At 38.9% G+C, this 24,927-nt stretch overlaps 1 protein-coding gene across 3 annotated transcripts in view; it reads right to left on the bottom strand.

Moving 5' to 3' along the window:
- dnaaf9 (dynein axonemal assembly factor 9) overlaps positions 1–24,927 on the bottom strand; it is a 56,526-nt gene that overhangs the window by 19,182 nt on the left and 12,417 nt on the right. For all 3 annotated transcript variants that reach the window (XM_088919977.1, XM_088919970.1, XM_088919982.1), the window contains exons 7-27: positions 24,840–24,917; positions 22,064–22,165; positions 21,676–21,731; positions 19,842–19,977; positions 19,348–19,429; positions 18,862–18,898; positions 18,545–18,629; positions 17,207–17,283; positions 16,831–16,875; positions 16,170–16,215; positions 15,274–15,385; positions 13,646–13,716; positions 12,973–13,023; positions 12,208–12,298; positions 9,289–9,392; positions 6,866–7,012; positions 6,283–6,374; positions 5,116–5,217; positions 3,893–4,010; positions 2,235–2,323; positions 1,704–1,862 (exon numbers count right to left, since the gene is read on the bottom strand). In XM_088919977.1, the coding sequence (XP_088776103.1) occupies positions 1,704–1,862; positions 2,235–2,323; positions 3,893–4,010; positions 5,116–5,217; positions 6,283–6,374; positions 6,866–7,012; positions 9,289–9,392; positions 12,208–12,298; positions 12,973–13,023; positions 13,646–13,716; positions 15,274–15,385; positions 16,170–16,215; positions 16,831–16,875; positions 17,207–17,283; positions 18,545–18,629; positions 18,862–18,898; positions 19,348–19,429; positions 19,842–19,977; positions 21,676–21,731; positions 22,064–22,165; positions 24,840–24,917 (1,880 nt within the window). The remainder of the gene's footprint in view (positions 1–1,703; positions 1,863–2,234; positions 2,324–3,892; positions 4,011–5,115; positions 5,218–6,282; positions 6,375–6,865; positions 7,013–9,288; positions 9,393–12,207; positions 12,299–12,972; positions 13,024–13,645; positions 13,717–15,273; positions 15,386–16,169; positions 16,216–16,830; positions 16,876–17,206; positions 17,284–18,544; positions 18,630–18,861; positions 18,899–19,347; positions 19,430–19,841; positions 19,978–21,675; positions 21,732–22,063; positions 22,166–24,839; positions 24,918–24,927) is intronic.

Raw genomic sequence — 24,927 nt, 5'->3', positions numbered from 1 at the left:
AAAGACCTTACCAATGAGTATATTGCAGCAGACAAAACAACATGCTCACTTTGCTCAGTATAAACACAATATTTACACTAAAGCAAAACCGTTTATTCTAGCCACTGCTTATAAAAAAAACTTTCAGAGAAACCTGGTGATACTGTATTTCAACTATTTTTTTTCTGCCTGGTGTATACAACAGTAAAACACCCTGTACAGTTAAGGCAAGTAGTTTCTTCTTTCTGTATTCATTGCACTGTTTTTTTTCCACAGTTAAAAACATGCCACAAAAAATGTTTATTTAAGCACTTTGGATTGATTGAAAAGGACATTTAAACAGATGAAAAGAAACAACATTATTAGGCTGAGTGTGTGGTCTGTGGAATGATTGGCATTCTGAGTGGAGAAATCCAGGGAGGCATCATGTGTGAACACTGCAGCCTGGCTAAGTCCAGCATCCGTGGGCATGGAACCCAGCTCGAGCACAAATTTACAAGGCATAGAGAACTAGTGAGCATGTCTTTCAGGATATTTGTCAAACCCGCAAAGGCACTGACAAAGTCAACTCCACAGACAAGTCGACATTACGGGAAAGGGCATTTTAAAATGTGGATCCCTTCTGCACACAAATGGTTGTGGGATATGGAACTACTTCCAAGCCCTCTTGTTGCAGAGAATATTGTTTCAAAGAAGAAGAGGGCTTTAGGTTTATGGTATAAATTTGGTCCTTCAGGACTTGATCCTACAAATCAGGTAACTGAACCTTGGCTCATAAGAAGGGAAGAAAACTGAAACTGAAAATAATAGACAAAGACGTCTTACTTCAGCTATAGGTAAAGATAATGAAACGATATTTAGTACTAAACTAGATGAATGGTTATAAAACACAGTATTTTAAAACACTCAACAGGGATTTGGAAAGAGAGCATTTAACTAGAATTCATCAAACAAGCAACAAGTAGAGTTAATAACCTAGAACATATGGCATGATATATGTAGACTTCATAGACTTCAAGTCCTTCGTTAAAAAGATGTGGAGATTGAAGGTAATGTGTACACATGGATACAGAACTCTTTGTTAGCTAACAGAAAACAACATGCCTTAATCTTAACGTGCACTGCCTTGGAATGGGTAGATGTACTGTATTCTCTTTTAGGAGAATGAGCCACTCCACTCAATCACCTGACCAGTTGCAGGAGACCAAGGTAACAGTTTAAAAACGAGTTGGTTGGGTTGGTTTTGAATATACATTTTGGAGGTAGATTGCTGATAACCCGTGAGCAAAATCACCAGAAAGGAATAACCAACAGAGGAACCATGGAACTGAAATTGTGTGTCATCTTGGAAGAGTTTAGAAGATAATCACAGAGACTTGTTTTTGAAAGTTTTGTTTAGAGTCTCAGAGAGACTATATTGGAAACTGGTAAGCAGCCTAGATGCTCTGTTATGATAGTAAGGGACTGAAGAAGTCAGTCAGGAGCTCAAAGAAGTTAGCAAAAAACACTATTTTTGAACATTATGGTTGTGTTTGTGCTTGTCTGTTTCCTGGGACTGCCTATTTTTGAACATCCCATTACGACACATCCCCTAGGGTGTGACAGCATGTAGTTTTTAGTCACGATGCCCCCAGAGTTTAGCACAGTAAAAAAAGCAAAAATAAAACATCTGTGCCTTGCAGCTATGCCCACATGTGCATTTCGATGCTCCATCTTGACCTTACCCTGGTGCGAGCACCAGCAGCCTGGCTCTCTTGAGTGTGTAGGTGGAGTGGCGAGCACTGCGCCCATGCTGGCTCTCCAGGAGGCTTGACAGGTACCGCTGGAAGTGCGCAGGGCTGAAGGAGGCACAGCCATCTGGAGCCTGGCAATACATCAACCACCTGCAACCACAGGAACCACTGCCACATGTCAGAACCACTCAGCGAATACGCAACGCACAGCATGATGCACCACAACATGCAGATCTTACAAATAATAAAAGAAAATGCAGGATGTGGGATGAGATTTACAGTTCACTTGATGTATAATTTTGGAGATGATGCCTTAAAACATTTTTTTAATTGAAATTGTTTCCAATTCTTTTAAACAAAGATTATCTACAAATATAGGAATTATTATTTGAAATATCAGGAAGGTATCCTGCTTGTTAATAATTCCTCTGAATCATTTAAAAGTGTAAAACAAAAAACACCTTTAGGTGGAAAGTTTTGATGCCAGAAGAAAAGATGTGAGGTATTGCAAACATCACTAACCTTCCGAATTCCTTGTTTAGGTTGACTAGGAAGTTGCAAAGATTATCCTTGTGGCTGCTGGGCAAGCCCATGATCACCGTTATAACAATCTAGGGAAAAATAAATGTGCCTAGATTTTAACAAAATTAAAAATATTCTACTGATAAAGAAGTAAAAGAAAAGAGTGAACTTCATGCTCATGTATAAAAATGTGGACTTCACATAAATTTAAGGAACATATGGGTAAGTACACTGGCAAATGTGCTTATTTGCGATTTGGTCTGAGTGGGATCAAACCGAGCTGAATGTCGTCACTGCAACTTTCCAACTGGTTGTGCAACAGACTAGGACGAGACAAGACAAATGCAGTAACCTGTTGCAAGTACTGACTACCCAGCATCCGCATCTCAACATGGGGTTGTTTTAATATTGTAACAAACATTACTTTATCAGCAAATATTTAAATTAATGCCAATGAATTAGTAATTTAATTATAATATAAGGGAGGATTATGTATATATTTTAATCATATACTATATACAGTACTTTAGTACAGTATGCAACTGTATGGGGCATAATTAGTTATATGCAAATCTGGCTACTTGTGACAGTTCTCTGCACCGACCCCTTGCAAATGTAGAGACCCTCCTGTACCGTTTTGTTTTTTTTTAAGAGTGTTTGCAATGGAAATACAGATGGATCTTCCTAGAAATAGTCACTTTTGTATGTGTAAATTTTGAAATAAAACTAATAATCACACTGGATAATAAAGAGTGAATAAAGAGGTACTGCCTATTCTGTTTTGCCAACTGCTCTACTCTTGCTTAAAGCAGAAGACGTCCGATATAAATATTTCATTAATACATGTATAATACTTGTCAAATCTGCCTGCCATTCCTGCCCCTGTGATGCTATCTTGTTCAAATTCTCTCCTACAAAAAATGAGATTCCTCTGCATATTTTCCTTCTTCCTTGAATGCTTTGTCACTTTTCCTGCATAAACCCCAAAAACGTATTCAGTGGTGTACCAACTGAGAAAAAAAGTGAAGTGTTCTCCTTTTAAATGTATAGTGTTCCTGTCTTCTTAATTGGTTTTACACAAGCAACAGGACTCAGAAAGAAATACACAGAAGGGCACTGGTCTGTAAACAGTGCGCGCTGGTGGCAGGCTGGATCATTATGCCCAAGAGTGGGATAGGTGTTAAAATAACATTCTGATACAAAGTTTAGAATCACAATGAGTGCTAGACTTCAATCATGCCTTCATGTACAATCAGGCACCTTCAGATCTGTAAAAATCAACAACTTTCAAGTACTTCCCAAACCTTGAATTTGCTACTTAAAAATTCAAGGATTTTCAAGAACAAGAGGAAGCCGTGGTTTTTAAAACAGTACAACACAAAGCATGGGCAAAGAAATTAACTGAATGAGATTGGCTATCCCTACATGGTAACTTGGACACAATTTAGAACAGGAACTCACTACAGAGATAAATCAAAGAAAGTCTACGAGTCAAATGTCTTTTCATGCAGCTGCCTAAACACACAGACTGCCTTTCACTGTAGAAGGAACTGGATCTTCCGAGGTACAAAACTCACATCGGAGATATCCGACTTGGGACACAGTCTGATCCCATGCAATGATCCACTGAAATTCCCTATCTCAGAGTTGGGAAATACCTTCTCCATGGTGTCCTGAAAGTTGGCAGGCGATTGGGACTGGTGAAAAAGGGCTTGCAGGTGGGATCTATCCACCGGCTCCTCACCCACCGTGCTGATAGCGAAATGCTGCAGAAATCTGGAAAACAGTTTTTTTATAACATGAATCTGATCATTTTAGGTGTCCGTTTGACAGTTTGTTTCTAATATGGTGTTATTTTTTAGTCTGTTTTGGCAGAAAAAAAATGAAGAAAGAAATACCAATAACGATAAAAAACTTTTTTTATTTTACTATTTAAGGATCACAGGATTTAAAAAAAAAACTCCATAAAAGGATTTAAAACATTTACTATAGAAAACTAAACAATGTTCCATGAACAGTCAACATACACAATCAGAATAAGGATCTGGGGTGAGTGGTTATGGACTCAAATAACTAAAATAACTCATTCCAGGCCTGGTACCTAACAATAGCTAGCAGTCTAAGATAGGGGGTTCTCAACCCTGGTTCTGGGGATCCTCACGCATGCTGGTTTTCATCCAGCCCCAGATTATTTACTTAATTGGACCAACAAGTTGCTTGATAACACATTTGCAAAAAAAAAAACTACTCAAAAGGTAGCGATCATACATTACAAAATGCAACAGTTGCAATAGGCAACCACCAGCAGGTTCAGGAACTGAAAACAATGAGTTCAAATGAATCCTTTTATTAAGTTACTTAAGGGTTTATCTTGAAATACTAGAATAAAGGAGCAGTAGGTGAACAGGCCCTTCTATCCCAAGGTGAGTGGGTATATCTGGAACTTTAATAGAAACAAATAGCTTATTAATTGCACATTAAACTGAAAACAAAACTCCTTAACTCCAATTCCAAAAAACTGAATCACCATGACATCACAATGGTCCAAACTGCAATCCATAAGGGTAACCCAGATCCTTTTGCAAGTTTTATTTCTTCACACAAAAACAAAAACAAGTCTGACAAAGACAGCAACTTCGTACACTTGCTGAAAGTTCTGCCATCCATGGTAGGACAAAAACAACTTTCCTTTCCGGTTTTATAACCCTGTTTCACCTTTCACACTAGGTCAATCAGTGATGCTGTCACTGAGATTGCTGGGAAATGGAGTACTCTGGGCTTTTTTTTACTATTCCAAGACTCCACTAAAGATGTAACTTCTGTTTGCGAGTTGGTCCTTCAGGGCACTAAAAGGTATGCAGACGAAGCAAAAAGCACTCACAGCTCCAGCTCAGGCAGCTCTGCGCAGACTGCTTTCAGGTGGCTCTGCTGCTCTCCAGCTGGAGAGGAACAGCCATCATAAAGTGCACTGAGTCTCATGTGCCTGGGAAGTTAAACAGGGATGAATTAATTTCTTGAACCAATTATCAGTTCACATATCAATTATCAGCAGAAGCCATCAGCATTTGTGAATTAGTGAAAGTACCAGTTGCTAGAAGTCATTAGAAATAAAATGTTATCACAAGCATCAAATTTTGCCCTTTCCCTGAAAAATGTAAACATGATTTTAAAAACATTTTTGCCCCTGTTCACAATTTTGACATGCAATTCTAAATGAAAATTGAAAATCTGCAAAGATTAGCTTCAACCAAGAGTTCATTAACAGAATAGTTTCTCAAGAAAAATGCCTGAAGCATCCAAATGAAATGAAACCATTGACCTGAGGCTGCTAGAAAGGTGTTGGTAAGAAAGTGAATTGTTCTGCACTGCAGTGGGAGCAATGAAATGCCTCGACAATAAGAAAGTGTAAAAACTTCATACAGGCATTTAAGAAACTAAAACATTCAAAAGGTTACATTTCAGCTTAATGAAGTAGTCATAGCTGACAGTTTCTGCAATTGAAAAAATAAAACCTGTCTCGTACATCCATCCATTTTTCTAACCACTTCTAGTTCAGGGTCACGGGAGAGCCGGAGCCTATCCCAGCAAGCAACAGCCATAAGGCAGGGTACAACCTGGATGGGACACCCGTCAAACGCAGGGCAGACAGACGCACACAGTCGAACCAAGGCCGAATTTACCAGAAAACAATTAAGCTACCCATTTTGTTTTTGGACGGAGGGGAAATCGGAGCATCCAGAGAAAATCAACAAGAACACAGGAAGAGAACATGAAAACTTCACTCAGATAGCACCCCAGGTCTGGAGTCAAACCCAGGACCCCAGCTCCGCGAGGCAGCACTGCACCATGCCTCCTTAGCTTGCGTATGTGAGACGTTATTGAAAATGATTTTGAAGCTTTATCTTAAAAGCTACATGAAACATTTACTTAGTGCTTAGAAACAAGAGACATTCAGATCTCAATGGAGATAGCAGACTTCTGAAAAACTTGAAACACACGGAAGGGACTACTGTGTATCTAACGTAACAACGGGGATTGAGTAACACACGTGGCTCTCTGCTCCTGCGAGAGCTGCTCACGCCGCACATTCTGGAGCACAGGGCCGGAGTCCGACGATTGCTGCTGCCATGGAGACAGCACCTGGGGGAAACCAGCAGGAGAGAGAAGGGACTGAGTCCTCACTGCAGCACAGGCCAGACAACTTATGGTATGTAGAAGTAACATAGGACAACCCAAGACAGATGATAAATCAATAACCATGGAAGAACTGTCTGGTCTGACTTTGTGGGAAGCACTTCAGTACTCAGATCAGTTAGGACAGTCTACTACTAAATTAATGGCACCGGTTTAACTGGCGGGAATGCATCCACATTAAAACATCAATTTACTAAGACATATGCAAAAGTAAATCAATAAAACTTCAACAGTCATGAAACAGAAACAAGCAACACTGGAAGGACAACACCTTTATTTCAAAGATCTGTGCCTAACAGCAAAAATTATGTGCCTGAGATGATTAAATCACATGAGCTGTTGAGAGTGTTTTTCTAATGGTGGAGACAGATTAATAGACAATACAGGCACACCTGTGTTCCAATACGCACACAACCTGCTTCTTTAAGAATCCTTACCAGTGAATAGAAATTTCTGTAGCTCTTAGACTTGGGCTGCAATGCAAAAGCCAAACAATGGGAGGCGCAATGAAGCTGGAACGGCAGGTGAGTGAGCAGGGAGCTCTTGTACTCCACAAACACAATCGCCACTACGCCAGGAGAATCCTGAAACAGCACAGACAGAACAGTCCGTCACAGCAGGGGATGGGCTTTGTTGTGTGAAATCCTTTTCATAGAAGCCAACCACTGGAATTCAGGAAATGACTGCCTCACTGTTTGCAATGTTATGTATCTTCTAATAGGGCCTCTGTAGTTTAGATATCGGTTCAGTACATTTCTTAAAGAGATCTGTAAAAGGTCAGTTTGTCTATTTTGGACATATTTATTGTCCGCTAACATTTCTGCATAATGAGTACAAACACAAATCCAGTTCTTAAACAGAATCGGAGTACTACCAAATTTTTCATTGTTTTGTCATTAAATCAAATGAAAGACTTATCTACTCTATTTCTAGGTAATATTTCCTTATAAGTATTTTAAACAATGCTTACAGGCTAACAGAACATGCTGCCAACCAACACATTTATCCACATAGAAAGGTCGGAAACATTCTAAAGAAATAATAGACTACAATGAAAATAAGTCCTTGAAAACATTTAATTTAATACAATTCAAGGAAACGAGACTCTATCTAGGAGTCTCTGATGGATGCCCTATAAAAGCTGTGGCCTCAATTACTGGCCTCACTAAAGCCGATAGATGTCCTTTAACAGCTGTGGCCTCAGTAAATGCTCTTAGCAATGAATAACTACATTTCCATAGTACTTTTAACCCCAAAAGATACCAACACACTTCTCTGTCAGCCACTGATGTACGACTGGTACACCCACCTGGGTGACACAGCAGACATTCTGCACTAGCATTCCCACTACATAGCGGGTCGGGGAAGGAGTGAGAAATTATTTTAAGAAGGAATTAAACAGTAAATGGCCTAGTTTACACGAAGAATACAGTTTAGCCAGGTCATAGAGGTTAATTATCTTACTAACAGTACCTTGGAATCCTTAATGACCAATAGATCAAAACCACAATTTAAGTGATCACTGAAAGGACACCAAACTCCTATAGGAAAGTTTGTCAGTCCAAAACTTAGTCCAAAGAGCAGAATGCAAACTGGAACAGTAACCTCTTGAACTACACTAGAAAGAAAAAAACAGCTTCTCATATGGCAGAGAAAGTGCCCTTACATTCTTGGCACCGCTAGTGTGTTTTCATCACTCCTTTCAGTCACATACTCTTTATAGTGAGTATTGTTATTAAACTGCAGACAGACAATAGCCTTTATGGAAATCGGCAGCTACTTCATATTTCTGGAAGAACTCACACAATGCTCCTTTCTCAGCTAATGAAAGGGCTTTACAGTATGTTGTAAACAGCCTGGAGACTTTAACTTGACAAACTTTCAACATGTCATCCTTTAAAACAAAGAAAATGGCTAAAGGCCAAGGAATGGACTCTATGAAAGGAAGCTATATTTGTGCAGAAGCATCAAAGAGAATCAACCCAGAGAGATTCAAGCCAGAGTGTGCTTAGCACAAGGGATCTTACAAACTGTTTTTAAATGACAGAAACAACACACTGGATTTGAGAATGGAATTTAATTTGATCCAATACTCCATTATCAAAGAGATATTGATCCAAATTATACATTGATATACAATACATACCATACTATCTTACAATAAAAAAACAAAACAGTGATGGCAGTTTAACTAGTTGTGGGAATATAAGAATATTTATAAAAGAAAAGCCCATGTACCGCATCTAGCCGATTTATCAGCAGCTTATTGATCTGAGGATCCAAGCCTTTCCTTGACAGAATCCAGGTATGCGGCTTCAACAACATGGTCAGTTGACTCGCTGGGTAACTGTAGTACCAATTGTTCTTAGATTTAAATGCGTTTCCATATAGTTTCTACTTGTGTCCACTGATATGAATCTCTCTGTTGGAACTGCACAGGCCCGCTGGGTTTAATCCTAATATAATAATAATTATCTTTTTGAGGCTTCTAATGAGCCAATGTTTAAAAATGGCAGAATCAACAAAAGGGATTTCCCAGATCACCTATATGTGGAACCTTCTTCAGACTCCTGAAGAAGGTTCCACAGCCAAAATGTTGTCCATTTTCTTTTCAGCATGGAATAACACTTCACTTGTTCCTTTGCAGCCTACGCATGCTGATGCAGCTACCAAGTTAAAAATATGGACATTTTCATTTTCTTAAAAGTTGCAACTGTTCTAGATCTGAATATTTGAGATTTGGAAACAAAGAATACATATTTTCAATTAATCAAGTTATTACATCCTACAATTATTATATTTTTAGTTGAAGTACAAAGAACCTACCTTATCTTAAATGACAAAACAAAACTTAGCTTACTCCATCATAAAACTTCAGAGCACTGATGAGGTTCTTGGAGAGGGTGACGCTGCCATAGTGAGGATGAACAAAGAGAATCCCTTTCGAGAAGAAACTGACTTTTCCTAAAAAACAACAAAAACGCATTTTAAATGTAAAAAATGAGAAATTGTATATTCAAAACCAAATAATCAGAAACAAAGGGAAGGATATCTAAAAATCAGAAGCACTACGATTTGTGCTGGAACTGTACTCAAACTCACAGCATGAAGTGAGCATGCAACTCCACTAAAACAATTTCAGACACTGGGCACAACAGCAAGGCTCTTCCCAGTGCTCAAGCTGGTCTTGTGAGTGATAAGCATGCAATAATCCATTTTGAAAGGAGAAGGAAATTTGCCAACCTGGGGCAGGTTTTGGCCTATAAGCATATATATAGCACATGCTGGATTGACATCATTAAGCTACAGCCATAAGACAAAATCTGATCTCTGACGAAGACAATTAAGAGATAAAAAGGATTTGAGAGGATTAAACAGTAAAGCCTAGCCTTAATAACATCATTAATAAAGCTGACACAAAAACACTTTGAACTTTGAGTAAAAAATTACTGGCTAGACAAAATAGGAGTGTGCAGGCAAGAAAGGCTATTCATAAACTTCAAGGAGGAGGAGGTCACTTGCTGACAAACTCTAAGGAACTTAATGAAATCACATGGCTACCTTTACTCTTCTAAATTGTACAACCACTGAAATAACAGATTTTCTTGGCTCTCTTGAAATGCCAAAGCTGAATGACGTGGCTAGTGAGGATCTTCCAATTTTTCAGTGGAAGAAATAGTTGATGTAACAAAAACACCCCTGAATGGCAAAGCAAACGGCCTGGATTGATTTGGGATGTAATTTCTATTAAAGTTCTATTGTGTAAAACCACAGCTTCACTGTTACTACGTATGACGGAGATTCGACAAAGGACATAATCCCCGATTCATTGCATGAAATATCTGTCTCCTACTCCAAAAGGGCAGGGATGAGTCGGATACCTTGTCTTATCGCCTGTTAAGTTTTAAATTCTGATTTGAAAATAGAATAATAAAATAAAATAAAATATTATCCACTACATTCTCTAAAAATGCATCATCCCATATCCACATCTTTCAGACATGAGTTAACCTGCCCTGGACTTCCTTCACTAATGTGCGACAATAGCTGAATATTTCATATGCTAATCATGATAAAGAAAAACAGGACTGCTGTCATATTGTTATGAAAAGGCATTGCATCAAATTGAATGGAAATACGTGTTCATGGCACTTAAAAGTATCCCTCTTGGAGACTCATTTGTAAAGTGGGGTGAAACATTATATGCCTGACCAGAATCCACAATTTTAACTAATTATGACAAGTCTGATCGTCTCTTGTGGCACAGGGTCATAAAGCAGTCACCCTTGCTATTTGACATTGACCCAGAACCCCTGGCAATTAGCATTAAAAAAAGCAGCCTGGTATTATTGGTATTAAGAGTTACTAACACAGAAACCTGTGTGTCACTGTATGGTGATGACATGCACCTGTACATTTCCGATTATGTATCTTTCCTACCCCATTTGTTGGAATTGATCTAAGTGCCTGGGATGTTCTCAGTGTACCTATTATTTTGGAAAAAGTACAATCATGCCAAATATAGATTACACTATTTCAAAGAACCTGCAAATCACAGCTGTACAAGACCACTTTACGTATTTAGGTTTAACAATTCCTAAGAACCTTAAGTTAATACTTAAACCTAATTACTCTTTTAAGATCTCAAAGTAAAAAAAAATTTTAGTTGGAGAGCTCTGCCACTCCACACTACATAATGCTATAAAGATGATTTTCTTATATCTGTATCAAAATTTAACTGCGTGCCTTACATCCTTACACTGCACATAGTAATAAAGAAGAAAAAGAGGAAACAAAATACAATAAAAAGTAAATAAAATTAATTCAGAGATGTATGATGGAGCCAGATTACTGACAGCCTTAAAAGTCACTAACAAGATTTTATATTAAACGTAACTTCACAGGCAACCAATTTAAGATTTAAATGCAGGAATAATATGCTACTGTCTGGTGTGTATTACATGTCTAGCTGCTGAGTTTTGGACATACTGCTGCTTACTAAGAAGAGTGTTAGGGAGCCCATAGAGGAAAGAGTTACAGAAATCAAGCCTTGATGTTATAATCCATGAATCAAGAACTCAGCATTGAACATTGATAGATAGGTGAAAAAAAGGGATCTTAATTGGGCGGAGCGGTGGCACTGTGACTAAGGATCTGGCTGGAAGGTTGCCGGTTCAAATCCCACAGCCGGCAGAGGAATCCTACTCCGTTGGGCCCCTGAGCAAGGCCCTTAACCCCAACTGCTCCAGGGTTGTGTACAATGGCTGACCCTGTGCTTTGACCCCAAGCTTCTCTCTCCCTGTGTGTCTGTCTCCTGGAGAGAAAGCTGGGGTATGCAAAAAGACAGATTCCTAATGCAAGAAATTGTATATGGCCAATAAAGTGATGTTATGTTATAATCTCATTTTTCCACAGAAAGCTCAAAAGGCAGTAGAAGATCAAGAGTGACTCCCAGGTTCCTGACTACAGCTGATGCGTGAATGGGGAAGCCACCTACCATTACTGTGAAGCTGTCCAAGCTTTTCCAATTGACAACTGCTGCCCATCAGTAAAAGTTTGGTTTTGTCACTAGTAAGCTTCAATGGATGTTTCTTAGTTTTTGTCTTGTTAAAATTTTCAAAACATTTTGAATAAAATGCTTAAAAATAACTCCATTAATAATCTCAGAAACTGCAAGGTTTCACTACATTGTTTTCCTTAATGATTAAAAATGAATCCTGCTCTAACTGTGCTTCTGTCCACTTTTTAAGATAAAATTTAAGATAAAGAAGTACCCCACCTTCCTGAGGCGTAGCAAGCAGGCTGCTGGAGCAGATCAGCGCCGTCTCCCCAGTGGAGAGGGGACTGCCCAGGCACGTCTCCCCGTCCACCTGCATTCAGACACAAAGACTCTGCTCAGCCTGCGGCACCATATTGCATGTACAGCACCCACTGCACAGCTGTACATGCAATATTACTGCAAGCACTTCACATTCGGGACAAACAGGCTGCAATCTTTGAACATAATCAAAACGGCAAATCTAATGGCAAGTCACCCAAAAAACATGTAAAAAGACATACAAAAAAGAAAGCTCAAAATTAAAACAGTTGCACAATTCCAGACACCCTGGTTCATTTCATGTAGCAGAACCAGCTACAAACAGAAAGCTAGATATGCAACAACAGTCAACAGTTAGCTAGGTGGGAATGGTATTCCATCCATCTACCCCCATACTAGGGAGGGTCGTGGTAGGAATGACAATAACAACATTAATGCAGCTTCCAGAAATAAAAAATGACACAAGGTGAGAAAAGGTGTTCACATGTAAGGCAGTCACAGAAGGCAGCTGCAAAGCAAATGAAAAAGACAAGTATAATCTGGTGGGTAACTCTGTTTCACTTGGGGACCCAGATCTCTCTCTTCACTCCTTCATACACCACCCAGCAACACAGCAGACTCAAAGGGCAGAACACTGACTTGCTAATCTAGACAAATAGACCACGAGGAGCAGCAGACTTCACTGGTGAACTGGCTCCAGGGCTGTCTCGCCTTTCGACATCTTACCTTCAGCAGCAGCTGTGCCTGTTCTGACAGTTTAACATCAGTGTCCTCTACCTAAAGCAGAAAAAGGACAAAGGCACACAGCTACATCAAAGAACTGCTACAATCTCAGACACCGAATACTCTCACACATAGAATAAATAACTGATAACACAAAAATAATAAGAATAAGAATAAGAAATCAGCCTTTCAATAAAAAGTAACTAAAAGACAGATTTGGACTAAGGTAGATGTTGCACAATGGTGGTGGTGGAGGGGAGTCCCAATTACCTGTAAAGTGCTTTGAGTGGAGTGTCCAGAAAAGTGCTATATAAGTATTAGCAATTATTATTATTATTATTATTATTATTATTTTTAGCACCTCTGTCTAAACATACCTCAAAATATTAATTCATTAGGTGAACTTCAAAATTAAAACTGTTACAGGTCAAATTAGAGAGAACTCAGCATTTGTGTTCATTGACATACCATCTTTCTGGATTAAAGCATCATCTCCACCCAAACACCTACTTCAATTATACTGCATACTAAACACGTACTATATACTGTATACAGGCAGACATCATTTATTTTTTTGACGTTTAAAGTTTAAGAAGTCTGTTTATACACATTTGATTAGTTAGTTTGCAACACACCCAAAAACAGCATATTTTAAACTCATATGGACAACACTTACTAGCCAAGAGATGTATCGGGGAATTGCTGCTGTCAACACCACAAAACAGCTGTCTGAGGACACACTGCCATCTATAGGACAGAATCAATACAGACAGATTTTTGCATTTATTCATTCAATTTTGCCTTTGCAGTCACCAACATCTAATGGCATACTTTCTAACTGTAAAAACTGTACAAAACCACACAGAGTAGAAACAAAATGATTCCTTTACTAACACCTCTAGACTCAAAGTAAACGTAGCAGAAGGTGCAAGTAAGAAAGACAGAGCACACAGAAGTCATCACACCTTGAGGTGCTTGTGCAAGTAGCAGCATAGTCAGTACTAAAAACTAAAACTATCAGTTGTAATAGATATCAAAGGAACAAGTGATAGGTTTATTCCATGCTGAAAAGAGAAGAGAGAGAAAACACAACATTTCAGCTGTGAAGCCTTCTTCAGGTCTGAGAAAGACAGGGCAGACAGCAAAGATTAAATAGCACAGAACAAAAAGCTGGGAGAGGGGAGGAAGCAGAGAGGCCATTCAGGAAGTGCAAAGTGGAGAGGGGTGAAGAAAGGTGTAAAGTCAAAACCAACATGAGAATAGAGAAGATTACATGAAAATAAATCGGTCATTGAGAGAAGGGGAAGGTGTGAACCCAGTTTCAGGATGAGTTTTGTTTCTGTAGTGTTTCTGCTGTGGGAGTTGAGAAACCCTTGTTTGAGAACAGAGACAGAGGGATCAGTGTGATCATGGCTGTCCGAGGTGAAATGATAAACTATGGGCTTGGAGAAATCTTTAATCTTCACAGCCCTAACATGTTCTCTGAAGCGGTGTCCTAGTCTCCTTTCAGTTTCCCCAATGGGAATTTTTTGCAGGATATACAGTAAATTAGGTTTCTGGAGGTCCAGTTGTTAATAATGGTCCTGGGGGTAGAAACTGTGGGTTAGAGTGGTAGGGAAGCACCAAAGGAATGTGGTTGTGAGACCAGGAGTTCCTGATCGAGTTGATGATCCTGTTTTTGGCCCGGGTGGGGGCCCTATCGATAACATTGGTGGGGTATCCTCTGTTGAAGAAAAAATAATGCATTTTGAGTGCTTGGTTCTGGAAATCCATGTCATCACTGCAGAGTCGACAGTCTGAGGAACTATGAAAAAGGGACAGAGTTTGGGGTGAAAAGAACTGTACGGGAGATAGCTGTGTGAATCTGTGGGTTTGTAATAGACCGAGGTAGAGAGTTGTTGATGGTTAATATAAATATATATAAATATATTTATATTAATAATAAATTTATATATATATTTATTTATAATAAATATATATATAAAATCTGGAAAGGGTAGAGTGGTGGAAGATGTTAATTGTATATTTGAGGGACAGGTGAGAGTTAGTAAATTGATGCAGGAAGTACTCTAGCTGGTCATTAGAGCATGTAGCAGCGCCGACGCAGTCATCGATGTACTGCTTGTAGAGGTCAGGGTCAGGGACAAAACCAGTGTAGCAAGCAAAGAAGCATTCTTCTACCCAGCTGATACAAATATTGGCATAGCTGGGTCCCATCCTGGTGCCCATATTGACTCCACTAACCCACTGATAAAAAATACATATGTAATAGATATCTATGGGAATGGGGGAAGCAGGACTTACCTTGCTCTTGAATGCATATATTGGACTCCAAAAAAGATTCAGAGAAAACCACAGAGCCCAGGGTCCCTCTCCCACCCAGCAGATCTGGAATGTCGTACACTGTCATAGATGCCTGAGAAGCAAGAATAAAACACTAAATAAAAGTGTGCTTCATGCTACAGCACCAAACAGCTTAAGTAAACCGTCTGCAGTTTGACCATTTTTGCTGAGCAACAGTCATGACTTATTACAAAAAACAACCAACACAATCAGAGTGCGAACTGGGCCCTGCACAGTATCTGAACAACCAGACATTTCTCCAAGTCTGATAAAATTAGCTTGAAGGATATGATTCATTTAAATATAAGAGATGCCATCACTTTTAAAATCTGGATTACAAGTGATCAGACTCATCACAAATTAAACCACAGAATAAATTTAACTGCCAGAGAAAACAATGAGGAACAGCTTGACACTCCTATTTTCCTATATGCAAGAACTGCAGTCACACAGAAACTTGCTAAGCACTACACAAATTATAATCACTATTTTTTTCTGGAGCTGTTTGTATTTTAAGAGTAAATATACTGTTAATTAGAATACTTACGCTTATCAAACAAAGCAACAAAATACAAACTTTCACAGCTAACAGCTTGAAAATATATATTCTATGCCATTACGATCACTGCAAGATCAATTACATTTTGAATATGGACACATACATGGGTGTAGTGAACCCTATGTACAAAGTCTAAACAAAGACTTTAGAAGAAATGATTCAGCAAATCTGCAGGTGTCTCAGTTGATAATCAATAGAGATTTAATGCATTTGTAGCCTGAAAAGCCTTTCAACAGCCTATTCTAATTTGTTCTATTCCTTAACTAAAAACTCTGTAAAGGAACAGCTCTTTACTTACAGTTTTCACTAAGAAATGACTGTCTTCATTTTCTAAAGGAATGCACCTGGAATAAAAATAGGATAAGAAAACACCTCCTTCTAAACAGATATTCATTTCATAATCATCTTTAGTAAAGTCACTAAGATTACTTATTTTCTCACAAAAAAACACTTGCCTCCTTAAGAAATTATCTTAAGAAATCTTTTTTTTCTGTACCACAAAAGTAAAAATTACATTTCATTACTAAAACCTTATGATGACATGAACATGCATCCTGTACCATAACAATTCAAATAACAGTGCATGACAGTTGGAGCACAGGGCTTAGCTGATCTATTCATGTTGGCAGATTAATGGTTTCCAATTGTTCTTTAAATAATGTGCTGCTAACACATGAGCCATGGTTTCCTGAGGTTCATGGTGCTCAACAGAGGTCCAAGAAAGTAAGCCCTCAGCTCAGTATGATGCCCGTTCCATCGATTCTGCCCACTGCCACTAAATATTAAAAGACTGGACATGAAGTGGTTGATCCAATCACAAATATTTCTTCAGAAATTGTTTAACCACATAGTTGCAAACACCATTATCTTGAATTATATTGGTTCAATATGGTTAAATGCATAAGATATTTGAGAGACCTTAAAACCATCAAATTCAATAAAATAATGTAAACACCAACCTTCCAACATTATTCACAGCTTGAATGTCAAACAAAATATTAGATCTGAAATAAGAAAAGAGTTGTTAATTTCTCACCCTGCTCCTTAATTAGAAGCCTAAGGCACCAACTACAATATAAATAACAGACTTGACATTACTTTTTTTTCTAAATAATTTCTATTGGTAAAATGCTGTGGAACAGAAGAATATAAAGTTTACAAACAAGTAGAAGCCATTTAGCCTATATAGCCTGTTGTTTCTTGAAAGAAGTAAATGCTGCTTAAGCTTTAAACTTTGTGTTCATACAGAACTTTCCAAATCAAATTCCTGCCTCTTTTAAACTGTGTAATTTAAAATGTAAAAGAATCTGAAGGCTGACACAAATATACAGATACCTGAGAGCTTTTTTATACTGGGATAGGGAATGCAAGTCCAAGGACAACTGGAATGTCTGCTCTGCAAGATCCTTTGCCTGTTGAGCACAAAGACACTTGTTTGTAAATCCACAAAAATTATAGTCATATTTTTCCATTAGAATGTGATATACTGTATAATTCAATAGCATCATTAAGCAAAAAGAAGACTAGTTATAGACTACAGCATTTCCCTTTTGTAAAACAATGATATTGCTAAACTGAAAAAAAAAACAGAATTAATGACAAATTAGGCTTTGACTTAATGTGAGTGTGTAAATTTCTCTGAGCCTGGGACCTCGCTGCAGCCCAATGTTTTCAGTTACATTACTGTAAAAACAGGGGTGAGTGCATTTTTACTTTCTGCTTGTTTGAGAGATTACCATAGCATTGTGCTTCTACAATATCCTAGAATCCATAGACAGCTTACCCAACTATGATTGATTTGATAGGTATGGTTCAGTTATTTTATTTCCTAACAAGTTATTAGTAAGCACCTGCTGTCAAATGAGCAAAAGTGCACAGCATGACCACTGTCAGTGAGCGGAGGTTGAGGAGCTATTAAGTTCGGAAATTGATACATTAATAATGCAGAAATCAGCCCTATGAAAAAAACACAACCCCAGCAACTGCATTAATCTGCTTTTGGTTACTGTAACAAGTCAATCATCCAATGGTTTTAACAATGAGCAGAAAGCTGGCACCAGCAATGGAGCAAGGTAAATATTTAAAATTTGACACTTAAATATTAATATTTAAAGTAAATATTTTAGTAAAGGAGGACATCAACATTCACATGGCTCTTTTTCCATGGCAGGAAGAACAAAGTTTTTCAAAAATGAAGATGCAAAAGATGGGGGCTTACTAAAGTTTTCTACAAAAGCTGAATCAGCTTTAACTGAGAAAGGACTTGACGGATGACATCATGGAATAGTGAGGCTTCAAAACCATAATCAATCAGTCACTACAAAGCTTCTCACTAAATAATAAACATGCAAAACTTGAGGGCAAGAGGTTCTACGTATTTTGAGAGAGGTGAAACGTATTTTGGTTCACCATATTCATGGATATTTTGTTTTAGGGGATGTGAAGAAATGCTTTATAAATGTAAAAATATTTTAAGACAAGCACCCCAAATAATTTTCATGAAAATTATGATTGTTTGGAAATTATTTGAAAAAAGATTTTAACCTAACAGCTATCTTTATTAGCATAACAAACAAAAACACTGTGGACAATATGCGGTGAGTTCAGGTGCTGCACTCAGGCTTGAAGCGCTGTCTGCACCAGGCTGCAGTCTGTGTCAGCTGTCGCACTCACCTTGGCCAGACTGAAGGTGCAAGAAAAGCACTTGATGCCAGCCAGCACCGCCTGCACTGCAGCTTCGTAAATCTGAGACACAACCCTGCAATCCAGAGAACACTCTTATACTCACAATGTCACTGTTCACAGCAGGCTCTGACAGGCACGTGTTTCAGAAAACAGGAAAAATACTAGATTTATATACGAGTGTATCAGATTTACATCATTCACAACGAATATGCTTTAAAATTTATAAAATGGATGCAAACATGAATGATTCCGATGACTATGTTGGTGATAACAAACATATCTTCCATGATGGCAGACATCCTTACATGAGCTCAGTTTTCTTGTTTTGCTCATTGTCATTCCCTGTGAAAAGAAAAGAGAGCCACCTCAGTCAAGTCCCACCATGACCACAACTGGTTACACAGATATTTATTGGGCAAGAGGTTCCAGCCACAAAGCGTCGACAAGTTCAGGACTGTCTGCAGGTCAGTTCACCCAACAACTTTGTCTTTTTCCAGCTATGCTTCTGTCCAATTAATTGCCCGTTTTTGACAGGAGTTAACTAGTAACGTTTAAATAACTGTGCAATGTGTAAACAGCAGATCACGACTATACTGCAGGAGAAGGTTATGACTGGTTACAATGTCAAAGTCTTGCTAAACAATGTTGAACGCAGTCATAAAGCAAGTGATCAGGGAAATAAACCATCTTTCTGCTTTACTAATAGCATTGCTAGAGTTCTTTTTAACACTGCATTCTGAAGTTACAGAACTAAGGTCAAAATACAGGTGCTGAGAAATCAGCTAACATACCAAGGTACGGTACGTGAGTGGTTCCGAAGAAGCAGGTCCGTGCACACGCCAGGGGTCCTTTGGGTGCCACACACTGAACTACCTGCAATTCCAGAGGAACAGCACATCACTATAATCACTGAGAACAGTTTTTACTGCTTCCTTACACATGCAACAACTTCACACACATTTGAACACATGTGCTGTCAAATTACACTGCCTTTCTCCCATTTTAACTGGTCAGAGAGCTACTAGCAATCAAAGAGCGGGACAAACTGGTGGTTTCTGACCCTACCAACCTGTTCTATGCTTGCATAGCTGCAGGCAAGACACAAGCTCTTGGATTCATCATATCTTTAAGAATCGCTTTTCACTGCATTTTTCAAATGTCACAGTCTAAAACCAGCCTTGCACTGAATTCAACAAAGCGATGTGTTCAGAAAGCCAGTGCCTTTAAGATGCACTGAGTAACCCTTCGCTCAAACACCAATCATGACAGACAAGACTCCACTCACCATGTGTTTGGCAGCAGTTCCTTGAGGCCCAGTGTTTCTGACCTGGTGAACCTCAGAAGGAAAGGTGAAACAGTAGTTGTTCAGGTCATCTCGGGTAGAGTGGCTCCCAAAAAGCAAAAAGGGCTGCCTGCTTTTACTGACAAAAATACAGAACAGGGAGAGAATTTTTATTATGTGTGGGGTGAAAAAAGCTGTACAGGAAATAGCTGTGTGAATCTTTCCCCTGCAACAGTACTCGCTGCATTGCCTGTAAATATATACCCAATATCCAATATGCACATTCAAGGCCACTCTGGACAATTCTGGACCACTCAGATGACATCTAGTACCTCTAGCAACCTTATTTACTACATCTCTTGCAGAAAATGCCCAGCTATTTACACTGGGGAAACAGGAAGGAGACTGGGAGATCATTTCAGGGAACATGTCAGGGCTGTGAAGATCAAAGATCTCTCCAAGCTCAGTTTCTCATTTCACCTCTAACAGCCAAGATCATACTGATGTCTTCATTTGCGTTCTCAAAGAACTACAGAAAGACATCCAAAACCAAAATTATCCTGAAACTAGGATCACACCTTCCCCCTTCTCTCAATGACAGACTCGTTTCCTTCTAAATCCTCTCTATTCATTTGCAGGTTTTTACTTCACACCTCTCATCACCTCTCTCGACTTCACACCACCTGAGTGCCCACTCTGCTTCTCTCCTGCTCCCACCTACTCTACACTCCCGACTTTTGTTCTTCCATACTTAATCAACTTCTGGTTTTCCTCTCTTGCTCACACCTGAAGGGTCTACAGTTTCTTTTCTTCTCTTTTCAGCTGGAATAAACCTTGACTTGTTCCTTTGCAGCCTACATATGCATACTAGCAGGAGCCTTGATTGGGCACAAGTGATGAGTTGATTTAACCTGTTAAATGTGAAACTTAATGAAAATCAAGAAAAACACTTGCAGCCTTCCTGCTATTAGTTTGTTGGAGGCTGGGCTAAGTCAACACACTGTTGTTCACCTGGCAGGACATTCCAAATACATCCTGTACATCCTGCCAAAGAGATACCACTCGAACAATGGGCTGGGCCAAGTGTGATGATCTGGGCGGGTGTCTAGTCCCTACAGAACTCCACTTGTAGTGATTGATGGCTGCCTGACTGCAAGACGCAACACTGATTAAGTCCTGGGACCTCACTTGCTGCCTTTCCTTGTTAGCTGATCTTGACATGGTAGCAAATTTCAGCAGGACAGCACATGTTCTCATGTTGCTTGTATAATAATTACTTTTTTACAAGCTGATGGCCTATTCTCCAGAGATAAGCCCACTAAAAATATATGGGATAAGCTTTGACAGTACAATCTGTTTCATTTAGGGATCAGAAAACAATGAACAGCCACATGCTTGCACAGGCTCTCCGAGAAGAATAGAAGAGAACCCCAGAATACATCTGCTCCTGGTGGAAAGAATGTGTCACAGATGTACTGCTCCCAGTGGTGGTCACATATAATGAACCTATAACTAACAGTAGATAATGAAAGTCATGAGTTGTTCTATCTCATACCTGTGCAATAAAATAAAGGGCACTACCTGTAAAAATATTTTGCCATTTTCTTGATAATTTTCAATTCCTTGTTTCCTTTGATGCTCTATATAGTAACGCCATTACTACTAGTTTCAGTTTTTACTAGTACTGAAATCAAGAATCCCAAACCCTTTTCTTATTTGGTCCAAACAGTGAGATGGGGCTTATAACTCCAATAAGAACCACAAGTAAATAAAACAAATAAAACCATATAAAGACAGTAAGTATGATGTCAACCATGGCATTCAGAACAGTGCTTACCTTTTATCAGTGATGTGGCTAGAAATCAGGCCATGTGAGAAATAACTGCGGAAGGGCTAGAAGAATGAAAACAGCTAATTACAGAGATCATATGTACAGAAATAAACTAATAGCTTAAAATGGAGTGTTTTTTAAAAAGTACTTAATATTTGACAAAAATTGCTATACCACCAATGGATTGGTCTGATAACTAGTCTTGTTAGGTTCATTAACAATAGCTAAGTGAAATAACAGCATGAACAAGGCATCCAATGTACAAACATTACTTGAACACAAAGGCTGTGTAACTTTCAGCGAAGTTGCCTGCTGGTATACATGAAAAGCTGTCTTCTTGCAGCCCATGGAAGCAAGAATAAGAATGCGGGGACAATACATCTGCTCGGGTTACCTCCCCAGCCTGTGCTTCAGACAGCTCCAGGATGGATGAATGGCTTTCAATGTCAAAGCTGGAGTAGAAGCTGAACCACTGCTTTTCAAAGGTCACCAGACCCTGGAACAATGATGAGAAAACCATGTGATTCACACTGGCCATCATACTCTTTTAGCAATATGATTTCTTGGCTTCTGACTGAATTAAAGCATGAAAGATGACATTATCAAGATCTCTAAGACATTGTAGCTTCAGATTCTGTTAAAAGAGATAAGATTCAATTTTATTCACAATACCCAAACGCAAACTTTTAACTGAAAAATCTGTTCTTCGCTTGCATGTTGTCTAAACTGAAAAGTACCAGTTTTATATACAGTGTTGTGAAAAAGTAAGTACACCCCATGAAAAGGTGTGTGTTTTTCAACATTTTTGCATGTTTGGATATTTGATCTTAATTTCAACAATATTGATAGATAAAGGTGATCTAATTTAACAAATAACAATGAAAATTATTCTTTCCAATCATTTATTCAACAAAAAAAGTCAGAAATGCAATTGTCTACTGTAGAAAAAATAAGTACACACCCTAGCTTCAATAGCTGGTGTTGCCCCCTTTTGTAATTGTCTATCAGTCTCCTACATCGACTTGGAGAAATGTTTGCCCACTTCTCCTTACAGAACTCCTTCAACTGTGTGATGTTTGAGGGCTTTCTTGCATGTACTGCCTGCTTCAAGTCCTCCCACAGCATTTCTTTGGGGTTAAGATCTGGGCTTTGACTTGGCCAATACATAACCCTCCATGAGTATTTTGGGTCACTGTCTTGTTGCAAGATGTTGAACCCTCCAGATTTCGGTTCAGCTTCAGCATATTGACAGATGGCCTCACATTCTCCTCAGGTACAATGTGGAATTCATGGTTGACTCTATGATGGCAAGCTGACCAGGCCCTGAGGCAGAAAAGCAGGCCCAAACCATAGTACTTCCACCACAATGCTTTACAGTTGGTATCAGGTTCTTTTGGTCAAAGGGAGTTTTTGGTTCTCACCAAACATGACATGTGGCACTGGAGCCAAACAGCTCTAGTTTTGTCCCATCCGTCCAGAGCACATTGTTCCAATAGTCCTGATCTTCACCTAGGTGTTGTCTGGCAAACTTCAGTTGTGCATCTATATTCTTTTTGGAGAGCAGTAGCTTATTCCTTCCTGACCTTGCATGTAGGGCAAAGTTGTGCAGTCTCTTTTGGATGGTTGACTCATGCACTTTGACATTGACTAAGCCAAGACTTGCCTGTGGTTTCTTGGAGACTTCCTGCAGCACCTTTTAGTCAGCTCTCAGGTTGAATTTGGTGGGATGACCTGGGCTGAATAGATTGCCAGGTTTCTGATGTTTACATAAGGCGGTGCCCTCCAAGTTACTCTCTAATGATGTTCTAATCATTTGCACCTGTTTTGGTGCACCTGATTCTAACTGTTGGCATTTGATGCAATGATAAAGGTAGGGGTGTACTAACTTGCATTTCTGTTGATTAAAATAGTACAAATTAGTGCAAAATTTGATTTTTCAATGTTATTTTTCAAAATTAGATCACCTTTATCTATCAGTATTGCTCAAATGACAATCAAATATCCTTTTGTCCAAAATGTAAAAAAAGAAACCTTTTTCAGGGGGTGTACTTTTTCACTATATCATTGTTTTACTTTTTCAGGAGCTTAACTTTTCTCATATACTTCTTCCCATAAAAATAAATTAAAATGTGAGAAACTAAAAACTAGTTAAATCATAGCTGGAAAAATACCAAGGAAAAGTAATGGTTTGGTGCAGGACAGCCTACAAGCAGTCACTATCAGCGACTCACACAAACCCAAGAAACCCCCCATTTCACTGTCACTGGCTCCAAGAGGCAAGGCACGCTTTTTACCACATGCACACCCCCTCTGAAACCACAGACTGGATCTACCCTTGGCTTCAGGCAACATCTGAATGAGCACATGATAGAATGAGACCTGCAGACGTTTACAGCTCTTAAAAGCTTCATATTGTATTTTTGCATCCAAAAGCTTGGCCACCCCTGGTCTAAAAGGATTATTTTAAATTGATTACTGAAGCCTATTAACTACCAAAGCTATCTGAGAGCTTAATCTTATACAGCATTATCATTATGCAGCATTATCTATTTTTCATCTGCGCAACATAAATAGAAGTTATTTATCTTGTGTAACTGTGCATCATGCCCAGATTAAATTAGATGAAGGTAATTGGATAAAACCATTACAAATAGGAAACACATTCAAGTTATCATTTCAAATGGATACAAACCACCCCTCCAAGCCACACCAGCATATAATTTAAAGATGTCAATGTCAGCTGAAACAAAACAACTAAAAACCTGGCTTCCTGTTGCAGTAATTAGTGAATTTGTATAAAAATAAAATGTATAAAAAATATTTAAATGTAATACTAAAATATTACAAAAATATAGAAATAAAAAGCAGTATAAAGCATCTAAAGCATACAAAACGAAACTGCAACACACCTTAAAATGACTGATTTCATGAAGAAATTGTTTCACAGCATTAGAGAACAGCACAAAAGGGCACAGATCTAAGTTGTGGGAGAGCAGAGAATCACAGGTGGTCTCTGCTTACCGCTCGCTCTTCGCAGTTTGCTGCTTCACCATCTTCAGCTGCAGCCCAGCCTGGCTCTTGCAGGCCACACTGCACTGCAGACGGCTGCGCTGCCCTAGCTACACTCGGCCAAAATTAGAACATAATGCCCCTTGCCAAGCCGCCTTTACCTCTGTAAGCAGGATCTCCAGGGCAACGGGGTCCACTTTACTGTAAATCTGCCAGAGTGTCTCGCTCACATCAATCAGCTGGAAAACA

This window comes from Atractosteus spatula, chromosome 1 (assembly GCF_055471065.1).
Source record: "Atractosteus spatula isolate fAtrSpa1 chromosome 1, fAtrSpa1.hap1, whole genome shotgun sequence".
NCBI classification, from domain to species: domain Eukaryota; kingdom Metazoa; phylum Chordata; class Actinopteri; order Semionotiformes; family Lepisosteidae; genus Atractosteus; species Atractosteus spatula.
This window is presented reverse-complemented; position numbering and strand designations above follow the sequence as displayed.